Consider the following 23565-nt stretch of genomic DNA (forward strand, 5'->3'; position numbering starts at 1 on the left):
CTGCATTCTTCTCATGAGGCAATGCAGGCGACTCATCAAGACAATGAGTCACGCTGCTTTGCTTTGCTACAAGCTCTGCTCAAAAGTAAGCGTGGAGTAAAAGGCTCTCAGGCACCAGAGCGTTTCCCCTTCTAATGTCTTTAGTTAAGTTATTCCTCAAGTGTCAACAGTGTGTGTTAATAATAGTTATGTGACAGTGAGTGACTCAGGCAGTGGGGAGTGAAGTCAGGCTGCCTGCCAAATATTCCAATAGCAATAATGTGGCTTTTACAGTTGGAGTGGGCAAAGGAGAAAGCAACCGTCTGCACCATCCACCACAACTAGCCAGCATTTATACTATAATTGTAATTGAAGTTTGCTTTTCCCCTCCGTCGAGCTGAATAAATGATGTCTAAAACTTGGGTGCCATTTGAATGGTGAAAGATATTCTGTGTTTAAAGAGCTTGACTGAGGCCTTCATTTGGAATTTAGTTTTGAGAAGCTTATGGCATCTTTCTGTGGCACCGACTTCTCCTCATCGAGAACAGTGACAAACATTTTGCTGCAAGTTGCCAAGTTTAGGAGAGCTCCTGAATGAAGTCAGCTGCTGAAAGCTGTTTGGTTTTAATCCTGTTGCAGCCAGGCTCTGATTATGCAGGCTCTTGAGCATACTTCAAAGCTCAGCACCACCATGATGGCTCTCTCAGCCTATTCTTTGGACATCACCTTCAGAAGTTTACTACCTGCCGGTAGCCCTTCGTGATCTGTTTTGTTCCAGCAGAGGGGATTTCACTCAGCATCCTGGGATTGGACCTTTCCCTGTGTGTGAGGTTTTCCACATTCTAACTGTTATACATTATGAGCTCTGAGAGTTCAGGCTGGATGGTGTATGTGTCCTCTGGTTAGGCAGAGTGACCCAGGCCAGACCAGTTAATGGCTTGGACTGCATCTTCTCCAGTTTCAGACTGTAGGATTTGTTACCTACAGACCACAACCCACAGGGGTCCTCATCACCGCACACAGTTTTAGCTTCTCTCTCTGGAAGCTGAAGCCTTCATGCTACATGCTACTTTCTTCTGCTATTTCTCCCTGTTTTTGCCCACAGCTCATCATGAACTCTGACTCCTTAATCACAGTTAAATGTTATCAGAGCTGGGAAGTGAGAGACTACTGGGTAAAGTTTCCGAACCTCCACACAGGAAAGAGACAGCAAGATAATGGGCTTTGCTCTCAATGTGCTGAGGCCTCTAACTGCAAGCTAAAGGAGGTTTAAAACTTCAAATGGTAACATTTGTTGAGCTCCTAAGCGCCAAAAAAGTCTGCAAATTAAGCACTGGATAGATTTTGGCTTATTCTGGTTCCCCCTGCCTCTCTGGTATTTATGTATTTATCTTTTTAACTGACATCATATTTTGAATTATACATCTAAGAATGTAAAATGCTCTCTACTAATGTGGTCAAGATTTGAGCTGAAGCCAGAGATGGTGCCTATTTTTTCTGCTGTGATGAGGGAGCACTGTTGAGCAGAGGAAGCTCTGATGAGTGCTTATAGACTGCTAAACCAAGTTGCAGTTAAGCTGCTCATCCATTACCACCACCGCCCGCACACCCCTCAAGTTTAATGTGCCAGGGTCGTTTGCGTGGCAGCAGCTCAACCTTCAGGGAGCTCATTCATGCCAGACTGGAGGCCAGGAGCAGATTAGATCAAATCAGCGAGAGCCCTGTAATGTAGCCTCTAGTCTGTCCAAACGCAAAAGCAATACAGCACCAGCCCAGTGTTTCGGGACCCCCTTCAGGGCAGACCTGTCTGTATCAGTGAAGAGCTGATCATCTTCCTGCTGTGTACCTGGAAAAACAGGCTTCAGTGCTGACCGTGAAACGGAGTTCATTAGGCTCCAATTCTGGCTGATCACAGCTCTGGCAAAGTGAGCATACAAGGATGGGGCTCAGCATCTTTACATTTTCAACTCAGGCTGTGTTGGTGTGAGAATCAATAGGGGAATATTCACCATCCTGGCTGCTGTGCTGGTCTGGATCTCAAACTGGGCTTTTGTGTGAGGCAGTACAGCTGCTTATGGAGAGACAGTGCCATATCAGTCACTTAGATCATTACTAGAATCCCAAAAGAACAATTACCTGGCTGGGATTGAAGACTGCTTACTGCCCCAACTCAGTGCTGATTGTTTTTTCATGCAGAATGTGGCGGTCGATCACTAGTTGTTTATGTGATTATGGGACTAATTGAGGTTTTCTTTTAACAGACATATTCCCAAGAATGTGGGAATCACTTGTTTTACATCATACCCTCAGGTACCACTTAGTAATGCTACAGAATTTAACACTGCTGAACACTCCAGCTAGAACGCTGTCTCATTCAGGTGTTGTTCCAAATTAAACTTTTCTGCTGTATTAATCCAAGTTCAGCGTAATGAGGCAGCTAGTGCATTTTGCAAAATTTGAAAAATGAGTACTTATGAGCAGTTACAACAGTGTGATGATTCAACCGTCTCAAGTACCTTATTTCTTTTTTCATTTTGACAGCTGACTGCTGAAGTTCCACCTGAAAAGAGGCGTTAAAAACATTAAAGTACCAAACTGTTATATATGAAAAATTATTTGTTCCTCGTGTTAATCTTTGAGTCATCCTTTGCTCTTTCTTATAGTCACTGAAAGGTGTGAACAGCTTGCACATGTGCTTCCCTTTTTGCAGATTAATTTCAGGGTGTTATTAAGATTTTTCTCTGTGGTGGCTGTGATATGTCAACATCACAAATATTCAGCCTCACGCTGTATATTGTATCACCGTTTCATCGTAACAGAACTCTGTTTTGCATCGCTTTTATCGTTTCATTTGCTTGTTGGTAATGCAGAGCTGTCATCAGTCCACTATGAAGAATTTGAACCAAAACACATAAAACCTGCATGATAATGTTTTTATATCAACACTGAATCTAATGTCTGATATAAGAAATGACCTGCATTTAGATTTGGTGATGCTGGGAGGTTGTCAGCAAACACCACCAGGACCTAGCTAGTTTGGTTTATATTTCACTGTGCTGTTTTAGATGGGGGGAAAAAACAGGCTTAAATCAAAATCTGATTGTGACCTAAATCTTATTAAAACTTGGAACTGAAATGCTGTGAATTGGTTTAAGTTCTAAGGAGAAAACACAGCATTTAAAAACAAATTCATGCTTGTTTAATTGTATGCAGAAATTTGCAGTGACTCTATCTTGATTCACAGATTGTCACGAGATCAGATGAGGCAGATCCTGACCACATAAGGTTGCTGTGTTCCCATGCTAAATGGGACCATAAATATAATAATGTATTATGGGTGCATTAAACTGTTGAAACCATAAACTCAATAGGAAAATGTTCCATTCATCCATTTTCTTCTGCTTATCCAATTCAGGGTTGTGGTGGGGCTGGAGTCTGTCTCAGCTGTGACAGGACAAAATGCAGGGTTCACCTTTGACAGGTCCAGTCTGTTGCAGGCCTTACACATAGAGACAGGCAACCATTCATAATCACCTACCAATTAACTTAATATGCTTTCAGGCTTTGGGAGGAAACCAGAATAACCCACAGAAAGACCCCAGCTGATTTTGTTGGATTCGAATGTAGGACCTCCATGTTGTGAGGCGACAGTGCTAACCGCCTCCGAAAATGCTCAGAGGGATAATAAGTGGAGTGAGAGGGATCGCCCCCTGCTGGCCAACAAAGAAGATATTGCGCTAACTGTATTTACCAGTTTGCTTTGATGTCACTGTTCCCCTTTACATGCAGCATTAAAAGTAGCAACTGCAACATATAAATTATGCTCACATCCTTGGCAGCATCACTGTGTGATGAGGATGATGTTAGAAAACCTTTCGATATTTCATCTGCTGAGCTGTAAAGCTGGATTTTGGGTTTTTTTTTTTTTGAATGATGGAAAATGCTAAAAAGCTTATGTTTCAGCCTATTAAAGCTAAAGTGATGAAATATTCATTTTAACGTGGCAGGTTTTCTGATGTTAATGTAGCAACATAAAATATAAAATATATTAATTTAAATTCAGTCTGAAAATGAGAGGTTTCCTGTGTAAAATGATAATTATCTTTACTTACTTAAAGAAATGTGGATGGTCAGGAGTTAGGTTGATTATGCAGCCGATTGGGGAAGTAGGCTAACAATAATGTTTACAAAGCTTCTGTTCAGGGTGTCAGCCAGAAGCTTACCTTAATCACTTGTTTTTGTTTATATTGATTCATATGGGATATGAATGTTGTTGTGCATAGTTGCTACCTTGTAATTGGATTGTACAAGCATGTATTGGTAGTTGTTGAAAATATGAAACAGAAGATCAGTGAACACACAGTCTCATTTTGATTTCTGATCAGGTCTTTTCATTGGGGAGTTTACACGTTCTTCCCGTCTCCGTGTGTCTGTTTTTCTTAGCAAATGCTTGACAGTGTTGCTTTCTGGAGGGTTTTCCTCTGCTTTTTGCTCAAGGCATCCTCATAAAAGAAGCTGCTCTCCTGAGCAGGAGTGATGAAAATAAAATCCTTGGAAAGGCCAAAACCAACAATTCATTGTCATGCCTCTAAAAAGCCTACATTTTGACCTCTGTGGTATTGAGCCACAAGGTGATTTATTCCTGCTGAAGATCAAAATAATGTCACAGTTTTATTGTTTCACTTTTTGAAAAACAGAAACTGTTTCCTTAAACATAGTTAGTGTTGCTGTTGGCTACAGCAGTAAGATGGTACATGTCGGATCAGTTCACAAACCACAGTGCCAGTGTATCGTTGTTGGTAATGAAGAAACACCACGTGCACCAGTGTGGTTTATTGATGTGTTTTTAATTGAAGTCTATGGCCCAGAGGAAGACTATCAGCCTTTCGATACATAAATAGTATTTTAATAAGATGTTCAATTAATTGCATGAAAAGATTAAATCCAGCAATTTGTTTGCTGTTACATGTTCTAAAGATTAAAAACACACAGATTAAACCTTTAAAGCTTGAATTTGTTGAACTGATGAAAATGAATGTTAGAGGAATACAGGAAAGATAATCATAATTCATTAGAGGAGTATTTCCCTTCATTTATTATTACTGATGAAATTTTACAGTTATTTCAAATAATCATTAATGAGCAATTTTATCATTATTTTTGATCTTATGTGATTGTTATGGTTTCAGATGTGTTCAGGGGTGTTCTGGTGCATGTGTTTGATGCCACTTGTCTCTGTGCCTGCAGGCTGTGAGAGTGACTTCTGGGGACCTCACTGCAGCAATCGGTGCCAGTGCCAAAATGGGGCTAAGTGTAACCCCATCACAGGTGCTTGTGTCTGCACTGATGGGTACCAGGGATGGCGCTGTGAGGAGCCCTGTGAGCACGGTTATTATGGCAAGACGTGCCAGTTACCATGCCAGTGTCTCAATGGTGCCACCTGCAACCACGAGACAGGAGAGTGCATCTGCGCACCGGGCTACACAGGGGCTTTGTGAGTACCCGTATCATATTTACTCTCTCGGCACATTCTACAAAGAAATGTAAGTGTTTTCTTCATTCTTGCTGATGCAAAGAACTGCAGGCAAATACAGGCTACTTATCTGAGACTTTTGACTTGTGTGTGTTGACAGCTGTGGGGAGCGCTGCCCCTCTGGTAGTCACGGGCCTCAATGTGAACAGCGCTGCCCCTGTCAGAATGGAGGAACGTGCCACCACATCACAGGAGATTGTTCCTGCCCTGCTGGGTGGACGGTAGGTCACACAAGCAAAAGCAAAGGCCCGAGGGAGGAAAGTATTTGAGTGTTGTTGTTAGTTTGGAAAGAAAATACAATGAATGAGAACACCGAAGCCTCTGCTCCCTGGAAGAAAAAAATATATAAAATTCATAGAGCGGAGGTTTACCACTGTGAACTTTCCATGTGAAAATTAACTCTGCATTGACCTTTCTGAAGATAATATGTGAAAATATCTTCCAAAGTAAAGTGTACACTTTTGAACTTACTTCTTGACTGTAATTGTTTCACTTGCTTCCTAGAAAATAAAACACATCTGCAAACACATAGGTAAACATTAACAAGAGGTCTGAAATTTCCAAACATCAATTAAGTGTGTTGGCTTGTTTTCAAAGGGGTCAGTTTGTGCCCAGCCCTGCTCTCTTGGCAAGTACGGCATCAACTGCAGCAAAGACTGTTCCTGTCGTAATGGTGGAATGTGCGACCACATCACGGGGCAGTGCCAGTGCGCAGCTGGCTTCAGTGGACGCAGGTATGCAGGCCACACCACCTGGCTGACAAAGGGACTGCTCAGTTATTATGCAAAAAGGGAAGGGCTCTCTGCAAACTTTTGTGCTCTTACTTTCAAAATAGGTCAGACAATGGCATGACTTATTGATATTGGTATTTAATGCAAAAGGATGGTTTCATGCAGTTACACATTTAACAGTCACTCATTGACCCATTCTCTTTGTTGACTTCTAAATGAGGCACAAACCTGGCTGTTCTTTAAAAAGATAAAGGAAATCCTAGAATATTCTCATGCTCAAGAGAAATAAGCATTTATAAATGCCCATTAGTCCATTTGAAGGTGGATTGGAAGCTTTTAATAGGGGTGTTGCATGTTTAATTAATCTTGTACTTCATGCTGGCCAGCAAGGTTTCATGTCTTCAGCCTTCATCTTCATCCACTCCCAGCCTATCCATTGATCTCACCATGAGCTACATGCTGTTTGGATTCTGCTCATTAATTATAAGTAATGGGCTTATATTAAGGTCTCATTGAAATCCACAGATCTTTTTAGTTCCCCATGCCTGCCAGAGCAGCCCAGAGCAGCCTGGGTTTATTAGTTCAGCTAAAGCAATTGTCTCTTGGATGGAAACACTTCCTTTACAAGACCTTTCCTTTACTTTATTATTTTGCAAAATTGCCCTCATTCATTTTGTCAGTGGCAGGTGAATTAAACTGCCAAGAATAATCTAAGATTGTGTTACCCCCCACCCTCGTGTGTCTGGTATAATAATACCATTGTCCTCTGATAAAACTAAAGCTAGGGTAATTTAAACATGAAACATAACTTGGCCATTTTGTATTGTAATTGAGCTATTTGTAAAGGCTTTGTTAGACTCCCGAGACTGAAACTCCACCAGGACTGTATACTTAAATCAGTATATTGAAGTGAAGGAAGAAATTTATTTTCTGATCTACTCCAGTTCATGTACAGAAACGTAAGCAATTTTTATTTAGTCGATGACGATCACTGAGTCTTGTCTAACCCCTGCAGAGACACTGAAGTACTCACAGCAGAGTCTTGCTGTCCTCGTTAAAATTTGACGACGGATTTATGAAAGTATTTTCAAAGTAAACATTCATTATTAAAACCCTGAAATGCAAGAAAACTGTTAATAATATATGCATATTATTTAATGTATTGAAGTTGTTGCTAAAGAGCTTTATTTTAGTACAAGATGGCCCCTATTTTCAAATTCTTAAACAAACTTTGCATCGTGTAAAATGATCAAAAAAACACTGTTACATTTACATGCACTTTCCAAAAAGACACTATAGAAATACACTCATCAGCCACTTTATTTGATAGTACCAGCTTGGACTTCATTTTGCCTTCAGATCTGCCCTAATTCTTTATGGCACAGATTCAACAAGGTACTGGAAACATTCCTCAGAGATTTTGGTCCTTATTGACGTGAGAGCATCACACAGTTGCTGCAGATTTGTCAGCTGCATGTCCAAGATGTGAATCTCCCATTTTTCTACATCCCAAAGGTGCTCTATTGGAGTGAAATCTTGTGAGTGTGGAGGCCTTTTGAGTACCGTGAACTCATTGTCATGTTCAAGAAACCATTTTGAAATGATTTGAGCTTTGCGACGTGGTACATTATTCTGCTAGACGCAGCCATCAGAAGTTGGGTACAATGTGGTCATAAAGGGACGGACATGGTCAGCAGCAGTACTCAGGTAGGCTGTGGTGTTTAAACTATGCTCAGTTGGTAGTTAGGGGCACAGAGTGTGCCAAGAAAATATCCACTGCACCATTACACCACCAGCAGCCTGAATCATTGATGCCTTCATGTTGTTTATGCCAAATTTTGACCCTACCATCTGAAATGGAGCATTAGAAATCAAATCTCATCAGACCAGGCAGCATTTTTCCAGTCTTCTATTGTCCTGAGTGAATTGTGGCCTCAGTATTCTGTTCTTAGCTGACAGGAGTGGTACCCTGTGTGGTCTTGTGCTGCTGTAGCCTGCTTCAGGGTTTGACATGTGCATGACATGCATTCAGAGATGCTCCTCTGCATAGCTTGGTTATAACAGTCTGGTCATTCTCCTCTGACATCATCAAGGTATTTTCTGCCAGAGAAGTGCCACTCACTGGATATTTTCTCCCTTTTTTTAGACCATACTCTTAACCCTAGAGATTCCAGTGGATCAGCAGTTTCTGAAATATTCAAATCAGCCCATCTGGCACCAACAACCACGCCACATTTAAAGTCACTCAAATCGTCTTTCTTCCCCATTCTGATGCTCAGTTTGAACTTCAGCAGATCATTTTGGCCGTGTCTACATGCCTAAATGCACCAAGCTGCTGCCATTTGAGTGGCTTATTTAGATATTTCCATTAACGAGCAGCTGAACAGGTTTGCCTAACAAAGTGGCTGGTGAGTGTATTTAATAAATATAATGAACTATTATGTGGTTGTAAGTGTTTATGAATGTATCAACTAACCTTCTGTAGACACAAAAATTGAGTCTATTATTAAAAGAGTGACTGGCACTACAGTAAAACACAATTGAAATAGTACATATGAAATTTTATAAGCAATTTATATGTTTATGTTGTGCTTTAAAATGCTGAGTAAAGCGGTTAAAGTAATATGTTGCCCACGTTTGACAGAGACTAGAATAGCAGTCTTTGAGATATGAATCCAAAATTAAATGCTTCAGTTTTACTAAAATGGTTGTAATACCAATATTGCCACAATGAATATAAAATTGACCTCATTTCCTTCATGCAATCATGGCCATATGCAGTTTGTAGAGACTTTTTAATGCTGTAGTGAGCACTGTTGAAACATCCTGTCATTAATTTTATTAACTGAACTGCACTCATAGTTTTCCAGAGCTGAAAGGTAACATGAAAGACAGAAAAGACAGACAATTTGCACATTTTAAAATATGGAGCCAAAGGAAGTTTGAGATTTTCTGTATTGTTGTTTATTTGAGGAACCAAGTGTTGAAATTCAAATTTTATGCATTATTATCATACATATGGAGAGATGCTTTAAGATATCCAACACTCGGATTTTATGTTACATGCCTTGACTCATTTTTTTCCCGTGGACATTTTTCAGAGCAACATTTTAAAAAACACCATCATTGCTTTGTAATTTTCCTCCAGGTGTCAGGATGACTGCCCCGTGGGCTCCTATGGACCGCAGTGTAACCAGAAGTGCGAGTGTCAGAATGGAGCCAAGTGTCACCATATCAATGGAGCCTGTCTATGCGAAACAGGGTTTAAAGGTCCTAATTGCCAGGAGAGATTCTGTCCCCCAGGTCTATACGGTCTCATCTGTGACAAGTACTGCCCCTGTAATACCACCAACACTGTGAGGTAAGTGAGACATCACTGCAAGGCCACACACAGCTTGACTCTGACCAAGCCCTGAAGCAAAGGCTCTCCATATGAATAAAGATTTCTGCAACTCAATTTTGTCTCATCTTAGCTCAATGCCAGCACTCATTCTGAAGTCTGGACACCTCTTAGCCATGTCATCCAGTTAGCTTTTAATCGCGACCTTTGCTTCATTCATAATTTCTCAGTAGCATTCATAGTTAATGCAATGTTAATGCTCTGATTCCGGCAAGAATTGGGCATCGGCCATAGAAGTCATTACAGAACGAAGGAGAAAAGGGACACCTCATCTATCAGAAACACGCACGTAGACACATAGATGGATGAATGGCTTTTGGCGAGGACTTCACACTTTGATCCTGCTCAAGAATGAAGTGTTGATACTTTTAGAGCTCAAACTTCACCTCACCCTTTTTCTTCCTGTCATGGTCCCATATTTCTTTCTCATTATGTTGTAGCTGCCACCCGCTTTCTGGTGAATGCACCTGCGCTGCGGGATGGACGGGACTTTACTGTAATGAGACCTGTCCGCCTGGATTCTTTGGAGAGGGATGCATGCTGACTTGCAGCTGTGCCAACGGAGCTGACTGTCATCCTGTCACTGGTGCCTGTATATGTGCCCCTGGGTTCATGGTGAGCATCATGTACACTCACTGCTATTTTATTGTACTCAGATCAGTGGCCACTTTCAGGATAATGTTTTATTAAATATTTTATTTCAAACTTGACCTTTACCTGATCTCATGAGATCTAAAGCTCTGTTCCAAGAGCCAAAATGCCAAGATGGCACTATAGTCATGTTATGTAAACCAAAACACAGCTAATGTGTACTCAGGGAAAAGGGAAAAAAAAAAAGAGGTTAGCGAAAAAACAGAGAAAAGAACATGTGATCAAGTATAAACATAAAAGGCATTTATAACGCTTAAAAGAAATCAATCCTTGACTTTATATTTTAAACCATGTTGACACTTGCATGTCCATTTTAATTTAACCACAGCTATAATTAGAGTATACACTTGTAATTATGCTGTTGGTTACATTAATTTCTCATGAAATGCTCAAGGGTTAATTGTCATTGTAACCTCACTCCTTGTAATCTTTGATATACTGAAGAATATCTGAGGCTCTACTAAACAATAATTGCATTTTCATTTCACATGCTGTGAAACGTTTCATCCCTCTCCTCCGTAAGTTGTGAAGGTTGCAGCTTTGACTTATGTTTCGTGCTTTTTTTTTGTGGTTGTTGTAAAGTGTTTGTGCCAGTGTGGTCATAATTTTTTTTGGAAGTTGTCCCAGTTTCACTTTAGAAGCTTTTTGTACACAGACAGTCAAGAGGAAGGTGAGACGTTTTATTATCACCTTATTATAAATGTGCTCTACCACATCACAATAAATCCTCTGGTACCTCCCTGTGCAGACATTAATAATGGGTCGTGTGTGTTTTACAAATACAGTCTATATGTGTTGACTTGTAGCATCAGAGGAGCGCGTGCTTAGAGCTGTACTCCTGGCCCAATTGTGAGAAAATTGAATCTTTGACCCATATATGTTTTTGTTTTTGTCATTTTCGTGCAGCCATATTGTCCCCTTTTACAACTGTCAAATTAGTTGGGTAACTTCAGTCAGTTTCCCTATTGTATTTCTTGTCTTGCAATCTGAAGTTAGAGAGCAACAGAGACTGCAAGGGTACATTTCTGCCAACATTACATTTCGGTGGAAATTGCCTATGTCTTACAGCAGGCCACTGTGGTGAATTGAGCTACCGAGCAGGGCCGCAGACTGTGTCTTAATTTGCTCCACCTGTTCTCTTTGGCGGCTGCTGGGAAGGACTGCCAGATCCATTAAATAGACCTAGAGGGCAGGAGCTGGAAAGAAAAGGAGGCAGTCAGATGGGAGCAGACACACCTCATATGGAGGATTGGTGTGTTTGAGTGTGTGTGGAGGGTTTTTCTTTTTTTTTGCACTTTTAACAAAGCTGCTGCTGTGCAAACAACGCAGACACTTTGTTACAAAAGGGGAGCTGTGTAGCTGCTACCTGTAATTGTGTCACATGCATCACACATGGTTATTATCACATGGAGGTTTTTAAATGTGGTTGATGATGGTGTTGCGGCTATGATTGCAACTGAAGTCATGTCCCCGGGGGACGGCTGATAAGACTAAGCCTCCCCACTGCATCTTTGTTCTGGAGTCCCATCGGGGGGCAAACCAAGCAAAGTGTTGGAGCAGACTGAGCACCTGCACGCTTGATTTAGCTCTAGTAATTGGACATGCTCTTTTTGACTGGGACAAAGTGATTACATGTTACCTATTCAGGCATTGTCCCTTGCAATCTGCTGCATGTAGACTCAGTAAAAAATTTTTTTTCCTACAGATTCTGAGTTGGTACCACTTTATCTGAAATATGAATGCATTAGAAATGGATTCCGGTCTGCCTTTGTAGGTGGTGAAAACAATTTTCCTATCTCTCAGGGATTTCTCTCCTCATCAGAAGGTTCAGAGGTTCATTTTCAGCCATGCTGCATGAATTTTAAACTGCACTCACTCACCCAGCAGTTAGATGAACTGTTAAGGAGTGAGAATGATTGGTAATTAGTGGTGCCATTTGCATCTAGTCTCGAAGGGTACCAGCCTGATCAATGTTGTGTCAGCTAGTGGCTTTCTGGAAAAAAATGCACTCCAATTACATTAAGATACTAATAGGTATGAATTTAGTGCTTTGGCCAAGGACGACCTGGCTGACTCTCAGGAGCTCAGGTCCAGTTACTGCTTCCATCGGCTGTGCAGTTATGTAAGGTCCTGCTGCTTCTATGCAATGGACTGACAGCCCGTGTATTAATAATGATTCTCCACATCCAGACTTCTATCCTTTCCAGCTCAGAAGGAATATGAATCAGTCGACTAATGAGAGAGCTGCCTTTCCCCACTTGAGAACAGACCAACCACTGGTGTCCGCGCTGTGAGGGGGAAACCAAGTGGAATTCGATGCAGCCATGGAGGCAACAAAATCCATGTGGTCATTTGTGGCTGTATGACGTTTTATCCATGAGTCCAGTCACCAGCAAATTGCCTGTGCTCTGAAAGAAAGACCAAACCTCCCTGCCGGTCCCCAACTGTCCAGCCCCCTCCCTCCCGGCCAGATGAACTTCTTGCCACACTTAACAACTGTAACTGAACTGCTATTGTTAGCAGTCTTGAAGCTGTCATTTGCGGCAGAACAAAGGTTATTGCAACCGATTGATAAAAATTTCATTCGCAGACGCAGGCGCTTTTATGTGGTGTACGGGGAGGAGAGATGTTTTAAGATGTGTGTTCTGCCCCTGGCGTCCACTGGCACATCTCCTCCTGCCTCATGTTTAAACTGAGTTCAAAATGATAATGAGAGCAGTGAGCAGCGAGCAGTCCCCCAGCTCTCTGGTGAGTGAAGCAAGAGCCACTCAGGACTCCTCTGGGCCTCTAATTGGAACTCTAAATCATTGTGTCACCTGTCACTCAAGTTGGGGTTTGAAACAAAGGGTGTGGGCATCCATAGACTGGCTGTGATCTCTAGCTGAGGGAGGGACAAGAGTGGTGAAGGTGGGCTGTGCTCAGCCTTTAAAGCAGAGAAATTCTAATGACAGCAGGATGCAAAGGACAGAGACGGTGTACTTCATGTCCTTTACCGGATACTTAATTTTAATGCAACAACACTAAAATGTTGTGCCAGTGTGGCTGCCAGTCTTTGCTATAATATATTAGTGAGAGAGTTGGTCTATACATGATGCCTGTGGGATCCTGTCCATCCATTTCACCATGGAATTCATTTGCTTGGCTTTTCCCCCTGTTTCTCCCTAGTTCGGCTTTGGCTGAATATCTGGTCTGATGAGGGTGTAGACAGCCATGTGCTGTAAGGTACATATGATGTTTTCACCGTAAGTTTCACAATATACTTCAGATTCAGTCCTATTTTATTCCCAGGGTGCCAAATGCTGAGAAGACCACTGATGTCTCACAGACGCACACAGTGTGTTCTTTGCTGTCAGTGCCGTGACGCACAGAGTAATGGCAATAATGAGATGGGCCTTACTCCCAAATGATCACAGGGAAACTTGTAAAGGACCCTTTGGCGACACATTTATGACCAGGGTTAATGTGGGCAAGGTGCATGTTTTAAAGCAAGCCTCAATCTCCTAATTCAGACTTTTTCGCTCATTAAAAAAGGACCATTATCTCTCTTAGCCCGATATTGCGGCTGACAGTGTGTCAAGGGCACCAGTGCCAAAGGACACATTGTGAGTATCTTAAAAGTTGCCATTTTTAGTTGCTGTAGTTTGCTAGTTTGGCTTGCTCAGTAAACTGGTAAAGTTGGAGCTGCAGCAGTGGCTCATGGAGGTAATGAAAGAACTCTAATACTTTGCATCAAATATCCCATTTCTTTGTCTGTGAGCCATTTGAACACACGGGCATCTTACATATTTTTTTTAATTTACTTTGGCTCACAATTCTTGACAGTCTCATCATCCATAAATCAGATCTCACAGAAGAACTCCAGGTGTCAGTGTAATCCACTCCCTGGGAAAATTGTAAACAGCAACTTGAAACTTATAAGCATATTTTTATTTCATTTCAGTTCGAGCTGGGGTCCACAGTGTCAGACTTTGAAAACTCTTGTAGAGTACAGCTTAACAAATACATCTTCCGCAAGTCATTTCACAAGGCAGTAACTTAATGTGGCTCAAGTTTATTTACTCAAATGATTGTACTAATAGGGTGAAAATGATTAGATAGGAGTGCAGAATTAGACATTGCTTGGTTGGAGAAGGGGTGAAGAGTCTGGATTCCCAAATTTTGGAGTCCTGCCTGCATCTCCGCTGAAAAAAGGGAATCTAATGGGAGACAGAGATGAAGAGAGAAGTTGAGAGATGGGGTGAAATGGGGTTGCAAAAGGCAAAGCATGGCTCAGAGCAGGTGCTGTCAGAATATATAGAGTGCATAATTGGAAGTTAAGAAGAGATGGCTTGGGCTGATCAAGTGTGGTCCTTCCCTTTGAACTTCAGTTGCTTTCTTAAATCCATTCAATTTTGCAGTCTCTATGAAGACACAATGTGACTTGTTTAAGTAAACAGCTTAGTAAGCTATATAGAGAAGTGGAGTCAACCTTCCCAGTGTTTCTGTCCACATCTTTTCAGACTGTTTTATTCCTATTTTCAATCTGCCACAGTCAGCGTTTATGGCCATGTTTGCTGCATGACTTTGCATCATTTCTTCCACAGGGTGAGGACTGCACCACAGTCTGTCCCCCTGGTCTGTATGGACCTAGTTGTTTGTCCACCTGCTCCTGCCATAATCACGCATCCTGCTCTCCTGTTGATGGCTCCTGCATCTGCAAGGAAGGTAAAGAATACCTGACTCATAACAGCAGTTCAGAGCAAGTCCTCTATATTATAAGATATGCCGTACTGGCTGTGCTTGAAAAGATGGATGAACATTTGTACACATAAATTTATATAGACTAAATCCTACTGCATTTGGTTGTTTTCCTCTACACACTTCATTTAATCTATGTCCATTTTTCAGTGTAAGGAATAACACGTGAGATAAGCTGTTCTTATTTTCTTAAGGCAGAATTTAGTGCCAACACAGTGTCGTAACTCTAATGTTGTGCAAAAATCTTGTGCCACCCCTCGTTTCCTTATATTTCACTAGGAAAATGGGAAATAGTTGCAGCAATTTTATTAAAATGTGCAATCATACTTGGAAATACAGTATATTCAGAAAAAAAAAAAGTTTTTGTAAGATACTAACAAGCTTGAAAGACAATATTTGGTATGATGAACTTTATTCTTTAAGCCAGCCTTCAGAACTAGTTCTCCAGGCTTCTTGAAGGACAAAGCTCTTCTTTGGATGTTAGTGTGCTTGTTCTGTTCTCTATCACGATGATCCCACACTGCTTCAGTAATGCTAATGTTCAGGCTCTGGGACGGCCAGTCCATGGCTGATCGTGTTCCATTGTGTGTTTTTCTATCCAGGTACGCTTTTACTGCACTGGCAGTGTGTTTGGGATCATTGTCATGCTGAAAAATAAAGCTGTTGCCAATCAGACGATTTCCAGATGGTATTGCATGGTGTATCAAAATCTGATGGTACTTTTCTGTTGATAATGCCATCAGTTTTGACAATATTCCCAACACCAGTGACTGAAATGCAGCCTCAAACCATGACAGAGCTTCCACCGTGTTTTACAGATGGCTGTAGACACTCACTGTTGTCTTTCTTTCCTAACCCAAGTTATCAGACAGTAGCTCTTTGGGAGTCACCTTGCTGGTGCAAAAATACTATTTTATGCCTGTCAAACTGTGTTATCTTTGTAATTTGTCATAGATTCAACTAAAGAAATGGGAACAAGTTATGTGTTTTGTGACAGACTGCTAATAAAGTACCTAAAGCTAGTATATTCCTCTGAAAATGGTCAGGTGCGAGGACTGCACTGAAAAGGGGTGAAAAAGCAGCCAAAGTTTAAAGAAAAACTTTCAAAGACCTTCGGAAAGCCCAAAGAACTATTGCTCAAGACCACTTTAAAAAGTCCGGCTCCTCGGAAGTAAACTATAAAGAAATGAGGGGTGGCTCGAGACTTTTGCAGTGCATAAATATATGATTGATATCAAATTCATAATAACAAATCCATCTCTTATAAAAAATATTTTCCTTTCTGAGATTGTATTATTTGAATGACCTCGATGAAAGATGAAAATAATAAAACAAATGTTCCAGGCATGTGTCCCAGCTGTACTGTAAATACAGTCATTAGTACCAGCTGGGTAAATTATCCTGGAGACCTTTCACTCTGACACACAGGTGCGAACTTGTGGGTTAATGACTGTCAGCTGACTGCTGACAGTGAAGTCTGTTTAATGTTTTGGGCCAAACTATCCTGTACATGTTGAGTAGATGCCTCTCAGAACGGCATATCACCTTTATTTAAGTCAATCTTTAGCACTCACATATAAGGTTAGAAGCAATAGTTGACCATTATTTGGCTCGTCAAATTGTTTAATATTGTAATCTAAAGCAACTGACTCTATGTAGATTTTCTTATATAAATTTTTACAGTTTGATTTCTTTTCGCTGTTACTCGAGGTTGGCAGGGTGTGGACTGCTCCATCCTCTGTTCCAGTGGCACCTGGGGTCTGGGCTGTAATCAGACATGCTTATGTAGCAATGGAGCTGCATGCGATCCTATAGATGGCACCTGTACTTGCTCTCCTGGTTGGAGAGGAGAGCACTGTGACGAGTCCTGCCCTGTAAGTTTGTCTTCTTACTGAGAGATTGATGTGCAGATCCAGCTGAATCTTTTGGATCTCTGTGCAAGTTTAAGTGAGTCATTGTGCAGTATTTTAAAACAGTAATATTAAGCTTTTTTTCTTTTTAATCATTGTCAGGATGGTACCTATGGGTTGGAGTGTCGTGAGCGCTGTGATTGTAGCCATGCCGATGGCTGTGACCCAGTGAGTGGCTACTGCCGCTGCTACCCTGGCTGGACAGGTTAGTACTCCTTTTTCAAAAATCAGAGTAGGCTGTCTTTAGGAACAGAAACAGCGTGTCTTCAGTAGTTATCTTCATTAGCTGAAAATCAAAGACATTAGATGCTAGTCAGACACACTTATTTACCATAACAAGAAAATATGCTGCAGCATTCATGGCTTGTGCTGTACAGTATGTTTACAGAATGTCTACACAGTGTTTTGTTAATTAAATGTTCAATTTGTTTTGCCACTGCGCCGGTGGCATAGCTGAATGAGAGATGTTGAGAACTGAGCTCTAAATTAATTCTCTTGGCTGGCACGCTGGAAGCTGGTATGCAATCATGCTTATATTATGTGCTGCTGCTTACACACAAGGACCAAACTGAATCATCAGATAAATATTTGCAAACTGAATCAAATAATTGACCCAGATTGCTCTCACGATTTTTGTACATGTCTTATGATATTGTTATTTTTGGTTGTGTTTATTATTTGAGCTTGCATTTTATTGTGAAATCTGATTAAACCAACTGCTGCATTTACCCCTCTTTCTTTGGTATCATAGGCTCTCTACTGGAATCTGATGCCCTCTAGATGCAAATACTTTTTTTTTTCGCATGTCCATATGTTCGCTCTCTGTTTCTTGTCATTAGACCATTTGCTTACAGGGAAAAAGCTGGAGGTTGGAAAGTATGAATGTCACAGCAAGGGTGAGAGTCATTATGCTCAAAAATGAAGCGTCGCATCTGAATGTCAAATACAGGGGGCTAGCAAAGGACCTGGTCTCTGAGCTTGGGCAGAGAGGTGCAGTCCGGGAGGGAAAAAGATTCAGCAGGAAAGGTCAAGCCTGTGAGCTCTCAGCAGCCCACTCCATTCAGCCTCCCGAGCTTCGGGCATTTATTCTGGGAAACAATGTGGGTTTTATTATCTGCAAGAACGGAGCCGGCAAAACGAGCCTCTCATGCTCTGAATCCCGCACAGGTCGGGACCATCTGTCAGCCTTAATTGAGTCACCAGGGTGCAGAGCTGGGGGCAGCGTGCAGCCCAGTGGGTCGGACAAACACACACACACACACACACACACACACACACACACACACACACACACACACACTTAAATTGTACAGGCTTGACAGCGGTCTCTCTGAAAGAAGCAGCACCTAGAGAGAGGGCTATGTGGGATTCGTCACAGGACTATGTCAGGGATGGAATGAAGTGTCTATTTACAGCTATTTTTGTAAACACTGTCATATCACTGAGTGTGCCAGAGTTGGTATTTCATTCTACTTTGCTGTCAGCTTGGTGTTGGCTTTATTGTGAGGCTTGCCTAAATTGTCAAGAAGCTTGACTCTAAGAGTGTGCGCACTTAAGTGGCTAGGCCGATTGTGACCCACCGAATTGTTACTGAACTGTCGTGGGCCTGACATCAGCCAGCAAAGATTTAAAAGAGTTCTCTGACTAGACACTTGATGCAGGGGCATCGCGCTAGGCCATGTTAAATAGGGCTTTGCCTTTTATTTCTGAAGAGATTCTGGTCCATTTTATGAAGCAGGTAATGTGATGTGTGTTTACATGCACCAGGAGAGAGAGTTAAAAAGGGAGAGAGAGGTTTGCTTCGCTGTGCTCACTGTACAAATTGGATAGTGGGACCTCTGGCACTTCTCAGCGAAAAGCCCCCTTTGAAGAGACTTCAGTTCTGGCTCCTTTCACTCTTTCTTCTTCTCCCTCACTAGGCACCCAAAGCCCCTCTGTTTGTCACCATTAGACTGAAAAATGCGATGCTCTGTCTGCATTCATTTTCTGACAGTAAAGGCAGCTACTGTTTTTTCTGCCTGGCCTAGCAGAACCTCAAACACACTTGCACAAGCCTTGCCCTCCTTTTAATGTCCATGGCATGGTTTCTGACTTAATCACTACGACTATAAACCCCATACCCATCCAGCCCCCCACTCATCAGACTTAACATTTCCTGTCCTATACACACCTAAGGTATCATGGTTACTGTATAACAGTAGTCCCTAGAGTTTAGTCCAGGTTTAATTCAAAGGTACTGCACTAATGCCGCTTTAATTGCCACACCATTCTCAGATATTCTCACTCAAAGGAAATTTCAAATGAGGCTTCGAACTAAGGGCTGAAGCTTGAAAGGTTGCAGAGTTTGCATGCATTTGTGTGAGTGTGTGACACTACGTGTGTGGATGTGCAATTGTAGGGATACACCACATTTTTTCTAAACCCGTATGTAGAACAGCACATGATTTTTCTCTTTTTTCCGTGTTTTTGAAAACATGGCTGAAGTAAAACATGGCGCTCTGATGGGTGTGCTAATGCATTCATAGTGAGAGCCCTGTATGGATGCAGTGTTTTGCATTTGCTGGTTGAAGCTACACGCACACACACACACACACACACACACACACACGAAAAAAACAACAACACTGTGACACTTCCAGACTCTGGTCTGAGTACTTTCCTTCAGCTCTATGCACTAGCCTGGCTCTGCTGAAAGAGAATGGGAGACAAGCTTGGCCTCTCTTGAGACCCAACCCTGTTAATCAACACAGTGCACTGGCAAGGAGCTCCAGTCAGATCAAAAATAAAATACATTTGGAGAGGAGAAGCAAAGTGTGAAAGATGGGCTGAAATAAAAAAAAAAATACTCCAAACTGCAGCATCTTTATTCAGAACTAAAATCAGTCACTGATCCATGTTAGTTTAATAACCCTGCAAAGATGTGCAATGATCAAGCATTGTGAATCCTGCCCTTTAATGATGTGTTTTTACAGATGGCACGCTGTTTAGAATTTATCAGCCTACCAGTTTTTTGCCTTCTTAGTATGCATTCACTGAAGATTTGGTAACATGTCTGCAGGAATCCACTGTGATAATGTGTGCCCACAAGGCTTCTGGGGACCCAACTGTTCAGTCAGCTGCTCCTGTCAAAATGGAGGATCTTGCTCTCCTGAGGATGGCACATGTGTGTGTGCACCTGGATTCAGAGGGACATCCTGCAAAAGAAGTGAGCCTCCTTCTCTTTCTCAAAGCAACTTCTCTTTATCTAAACCCTTAGGAAATGACTCTGTTACACTGAGACCAGCACACTTGCAAACTCCCTCACAGTACTGACCTTGTTTGATCTTTGAAGAATTGTTGTCGGACATAACTGCTTGAGTGTAAACCCTTCATCACAGCTATCATGTAATCACAGTGTCTTCCCCCCAACGGCATTCCCCCAGACACATAAACACGCACACACACACACTCCTCAGCCCCCCTGCACCATCCTCAACAACCACCTCGCAGTGGGAGACTCACAGTCCTCGCCTGAGGCTCATCAGAGGGCATGCTCACTGGGAGTGCTAGCTCTGGTTTCTGAATGGGGTCTGTCTGAAGGCGCTCTCAAGTGATGAACTCACTGATTGGGAGTGAATTCACTGTCTCAAACCTGTAAACATCAATTTGAGTGGAGAGACTTAAACACGCTGTGTGTGAGAGAGAGACAGAGAGGGGAAATGGTTACTCCTCCAAACTCAATATTTACACAGGTAATTTACTCGTCAGGTGGAAACCTCATAACTGCAGTTTTACTCTCTCTTTTTTTCCGCATTGAAACATTAACTGAAGAATTACATGCTTCTCCAGAGGCTGATAAAAATGCACTACACCTGGTGCTTAAAATAAAATCCATTGGGTAAACTTAACATTGCAAGTTTGTCAGACTACAACTGAGGCTGTTTTGTCAGTTTCTAAAAGGTTTCTATTTTGGAAATACCCAGTTGTCCCCTGACAGTTTTCTCCAAATTATTGGCTGTGAAAATAGTGTAGCTATTCCTGACGCTCTCTTAGGAAGGATAGTGCTCAAATGAAAATGTGTTTTTTAATATAAATTGCAGCTACTTGTAATGGTTGCACAATCTTTAGATAAAGCGTTATATAATAACTTTTATACCACCTTTTACATATATATCTCTTGGTTCTCATTCTATCAATGAAATTTGCATTATTAACACAGTCGCGCGTCTCCTGACATATAGAGATCATCAAGCTGCTCTCATGCCTCGACATAAAACAGACTTTCACTGTTCTCTTAACTCGTTTACTGTTCTGTCTCTGGCTGCAGATAAAATGGCAATGATTACAATAGAGACTGACTTTTATACTTTTCCCTTCCCTTTGCTGTCGCTCCTTGTCTTTTCTGCTTTAATTCTTCCAGCCTTGATTTTTCTGCTCTCCCTTGATCACTCTTGCCATGCTTTGTTTCATTATTATATACCTCTTGTTTCATCCAACACTGGTGACTGATTCTCTGTCCTCTCCTGCCACACTCTGCTGCCTACAGTCTGCTCTCCGGGGTTCTACGGGCACCGCTGCAGCCAGTCGTGTCCACAGTGTGTGCACAGCACCGGGCCGTGCCATCATGTCACGGGCCACTGTGAGTGCCTGTCTGGCTTTACTGGCTCACTGTGCAACCAAGGCAAGTATCCTTCCACAGTATGTCCTTATGACCTTTATCCTGCTCTTTCACGTGCGGTGAAATTCATTCACTGTGAAGGTGTCATTTTTTTTCTACAAAAAACACAAGTTTTTTCTTTGAAAAAGCCTTCAAATAAAACACAAAAATCTGTAAGGGAGAAATACTGATCACGAAACAAAGGCGAAAATGTCAGAGTAAAAGTTTTGCTTGTATATTTTAAGTCCTTGCTTTGCACACTGGTGCTAATAAGATGACCTGCTGCCTCTCCCACTGGCATCTTAGCCTTGAAATTTTAAAATATGACTAATATTAATGTGTCCCAAGCCAAAAAAAAACAAAAAAAACAACAGCCTTCAACAGAGGACTGAAAATTGCTAAGAGGCACATTTTTAGACAAAGCTTATTTTAAGCAAATTTTGCTGTCCCTCTGCTTAATTCTGCACAGGGAGCTGTATGTAAATAGCTTTTTATGAATATGCAAAGAAAAAAATGCACATGCACACCTGTTTCTATTGTTAAACTTATTTTCCAGGCAACTTTTCTTTTGTGATTTTACTGAAGATATTGTGTGAACACCTTGGTTCATTGCCACTACTTATTTTAGCCAGAGGTGCGATTGAATTTGCATTTTTTTTTTTTTATGTTTTAAAAGCAACAGCTAAGTCTTAGAATATTTTTAATCACCATGTAGAGTGATGACAGCATCATAAAGGTGTTACAAAGAGAACATTCATTTGGAAACCTGTAAAGAGATTGAGGGTAGATTATGTGTATGTTGTTTCCTCACTTGTTGAACTACATGTTAATCTCAGCTCATTTGTGACCAAAGCTATTGTATTTGTCTTGTTGATGGTTCCACATTGTCAGTGAAGTGCATTAAAAATGTTCTCCGCTCTGTTGAGAAAAGATACCTTCACACAAATGTACTGTAGATTCTTTCCTCTAATAATTTACCATTTTTTTAATAAATTACAGAAAGGCAATGGGGAATTTTTGAATTCTCTTTCATGGCTTTAAGCAATGTCTTACAAATAAAAGTTTAATAGCTTAGCTGAAGGAAGAGAGAAAAGTAAAAAGGAGAACGGGTCCTAATTTGTCTGAACTATAATTACTGGTGAACGAGCGTTAGGCGACGAGGGACGAAGGTAGCCATCATCATGCACATTATCCTCTTGTTGAGCCCCATTGTGTCCTCACTTGTCCTCTGTCCAGCACACAAAGTCCCAGCCTAATGAAGCTCTCCCAGTGAGTTGAGGCTTGAATCCCCGGAAGCAACAGTATGGGGGAGCCAACCTCATGGCTTAATGACAACCTGCTTGAAAGAGGTTGAAAGAGCTCTCAAGAAGAGGGAAAAACCAGTTGAAATGTAATCATTAAAGTCACCCCCCATGATAATGAGTCAGACCCATCTCTTTCACAGCCTGCCACCTTATCAGATATTTCTAACGGTGGCTATTCTTTTATGTGAGACATTTATTGCGTCTGCTGGCACTGCAGCTCCCTGATCTGATAGTTAGATACACCTTGGTTCAATTTGTCCCATGGTTCGACAAGGAAACACAATAGAGGCTTCACTGGAAATGATATTTCTTATTGAAGAGTGCCTGAGTTCATTGAAATATTAATTTCATAAAAAATGTATACAGTGGTCTGTGTACATGGTCTATTTTAATTCTTTGGCACATCACTCATTCCGCTCTACTCAGTGGAAATAGGGCAGTTGTACCACAGGAGGCAGTGATTGACTCCTCCTTTTGTCTAAGCAGATCACTTCATGTCCACTCAAATTAAAGAATATCATCCATTAGAGGAATATGTTTTCACAAGCTTTCACAAAATAAGTGTGTTTGCATAAATGTGTTCACAGTAATGTGCCTAAGTATAATGTCATAGTGTTAATGGGTTTTCCTAGTCTTAATACAGAAAAGGTTTTTTTGTTTGTTTGTTTGTTTTGTTTTTTGTAA

At 41.4% G+C, this 23565-nt stretch overlaps 1 protein-coding gene across 1 annotated transcript in view; it reads left to right on the top strand.

Annotated features, from left to right (window-relative positions):
- The window catches only part of megf11 (multiple EGF-like-domains 11), a 70025-nt gene that overhangs the window by 40866 nt on the left and 5594 nt on the right, over positions 1 to 23565 (top strand). Inside the window, exons 8-17 of the mRNA XM_030731065.1 lie at positions 5227 to 5473; positions 5613 to 5733; positions 6110 to 6246; positions 9392 to 9604; positions 10084 to 10258; positions 14878 to 14998; positions 16742 to 16905; positions 17044 to 17146; positions 20000 to 20146; positions 21467 to 21601. Coding sequence (XP_030586925.1) covers positions 5227 to 5473; positions 5613 to 5733; positions 6110 to 6246; positions 9392 to 9604; positions 10084 to 10258; positions 14878 to 14998; positions 16742 to 16905; positions 17044 to 17146; positions 20000 to 20146; positions 21467 to 21601 — 1563 coding nt within the window. The remainder of the gene's footprint in view (positions 1 to 5226; positions 5474 to 5612; positions 5734 to 6109; positions 6247 to 9391; positions 9605 to 10083; positions 10259 to 14877; positions 14999 to 16741; positions 16906 to 17043; positions 17147 to 19999; positions 20147 to 21466; positions 21602 to 23565) is intronic.

The sequence above is a fragment of the Archocentrus centrarchus genome, chromosome 6 (assembly GCF_007364275.1).
Source record: "Archocentrus centrarchus isolate MPI-CPG fArcCen1 chromosome 6, fArcCen1, whole genome shotgun sequence".
Classification (NCBI taxonomy): domain Eukaryota; kingdom Metazoa; phylum Chordata; class Actinopteri; order Cichliformes; family Cichlidae; genus Archocentrus; species Archocentrus centrarchus.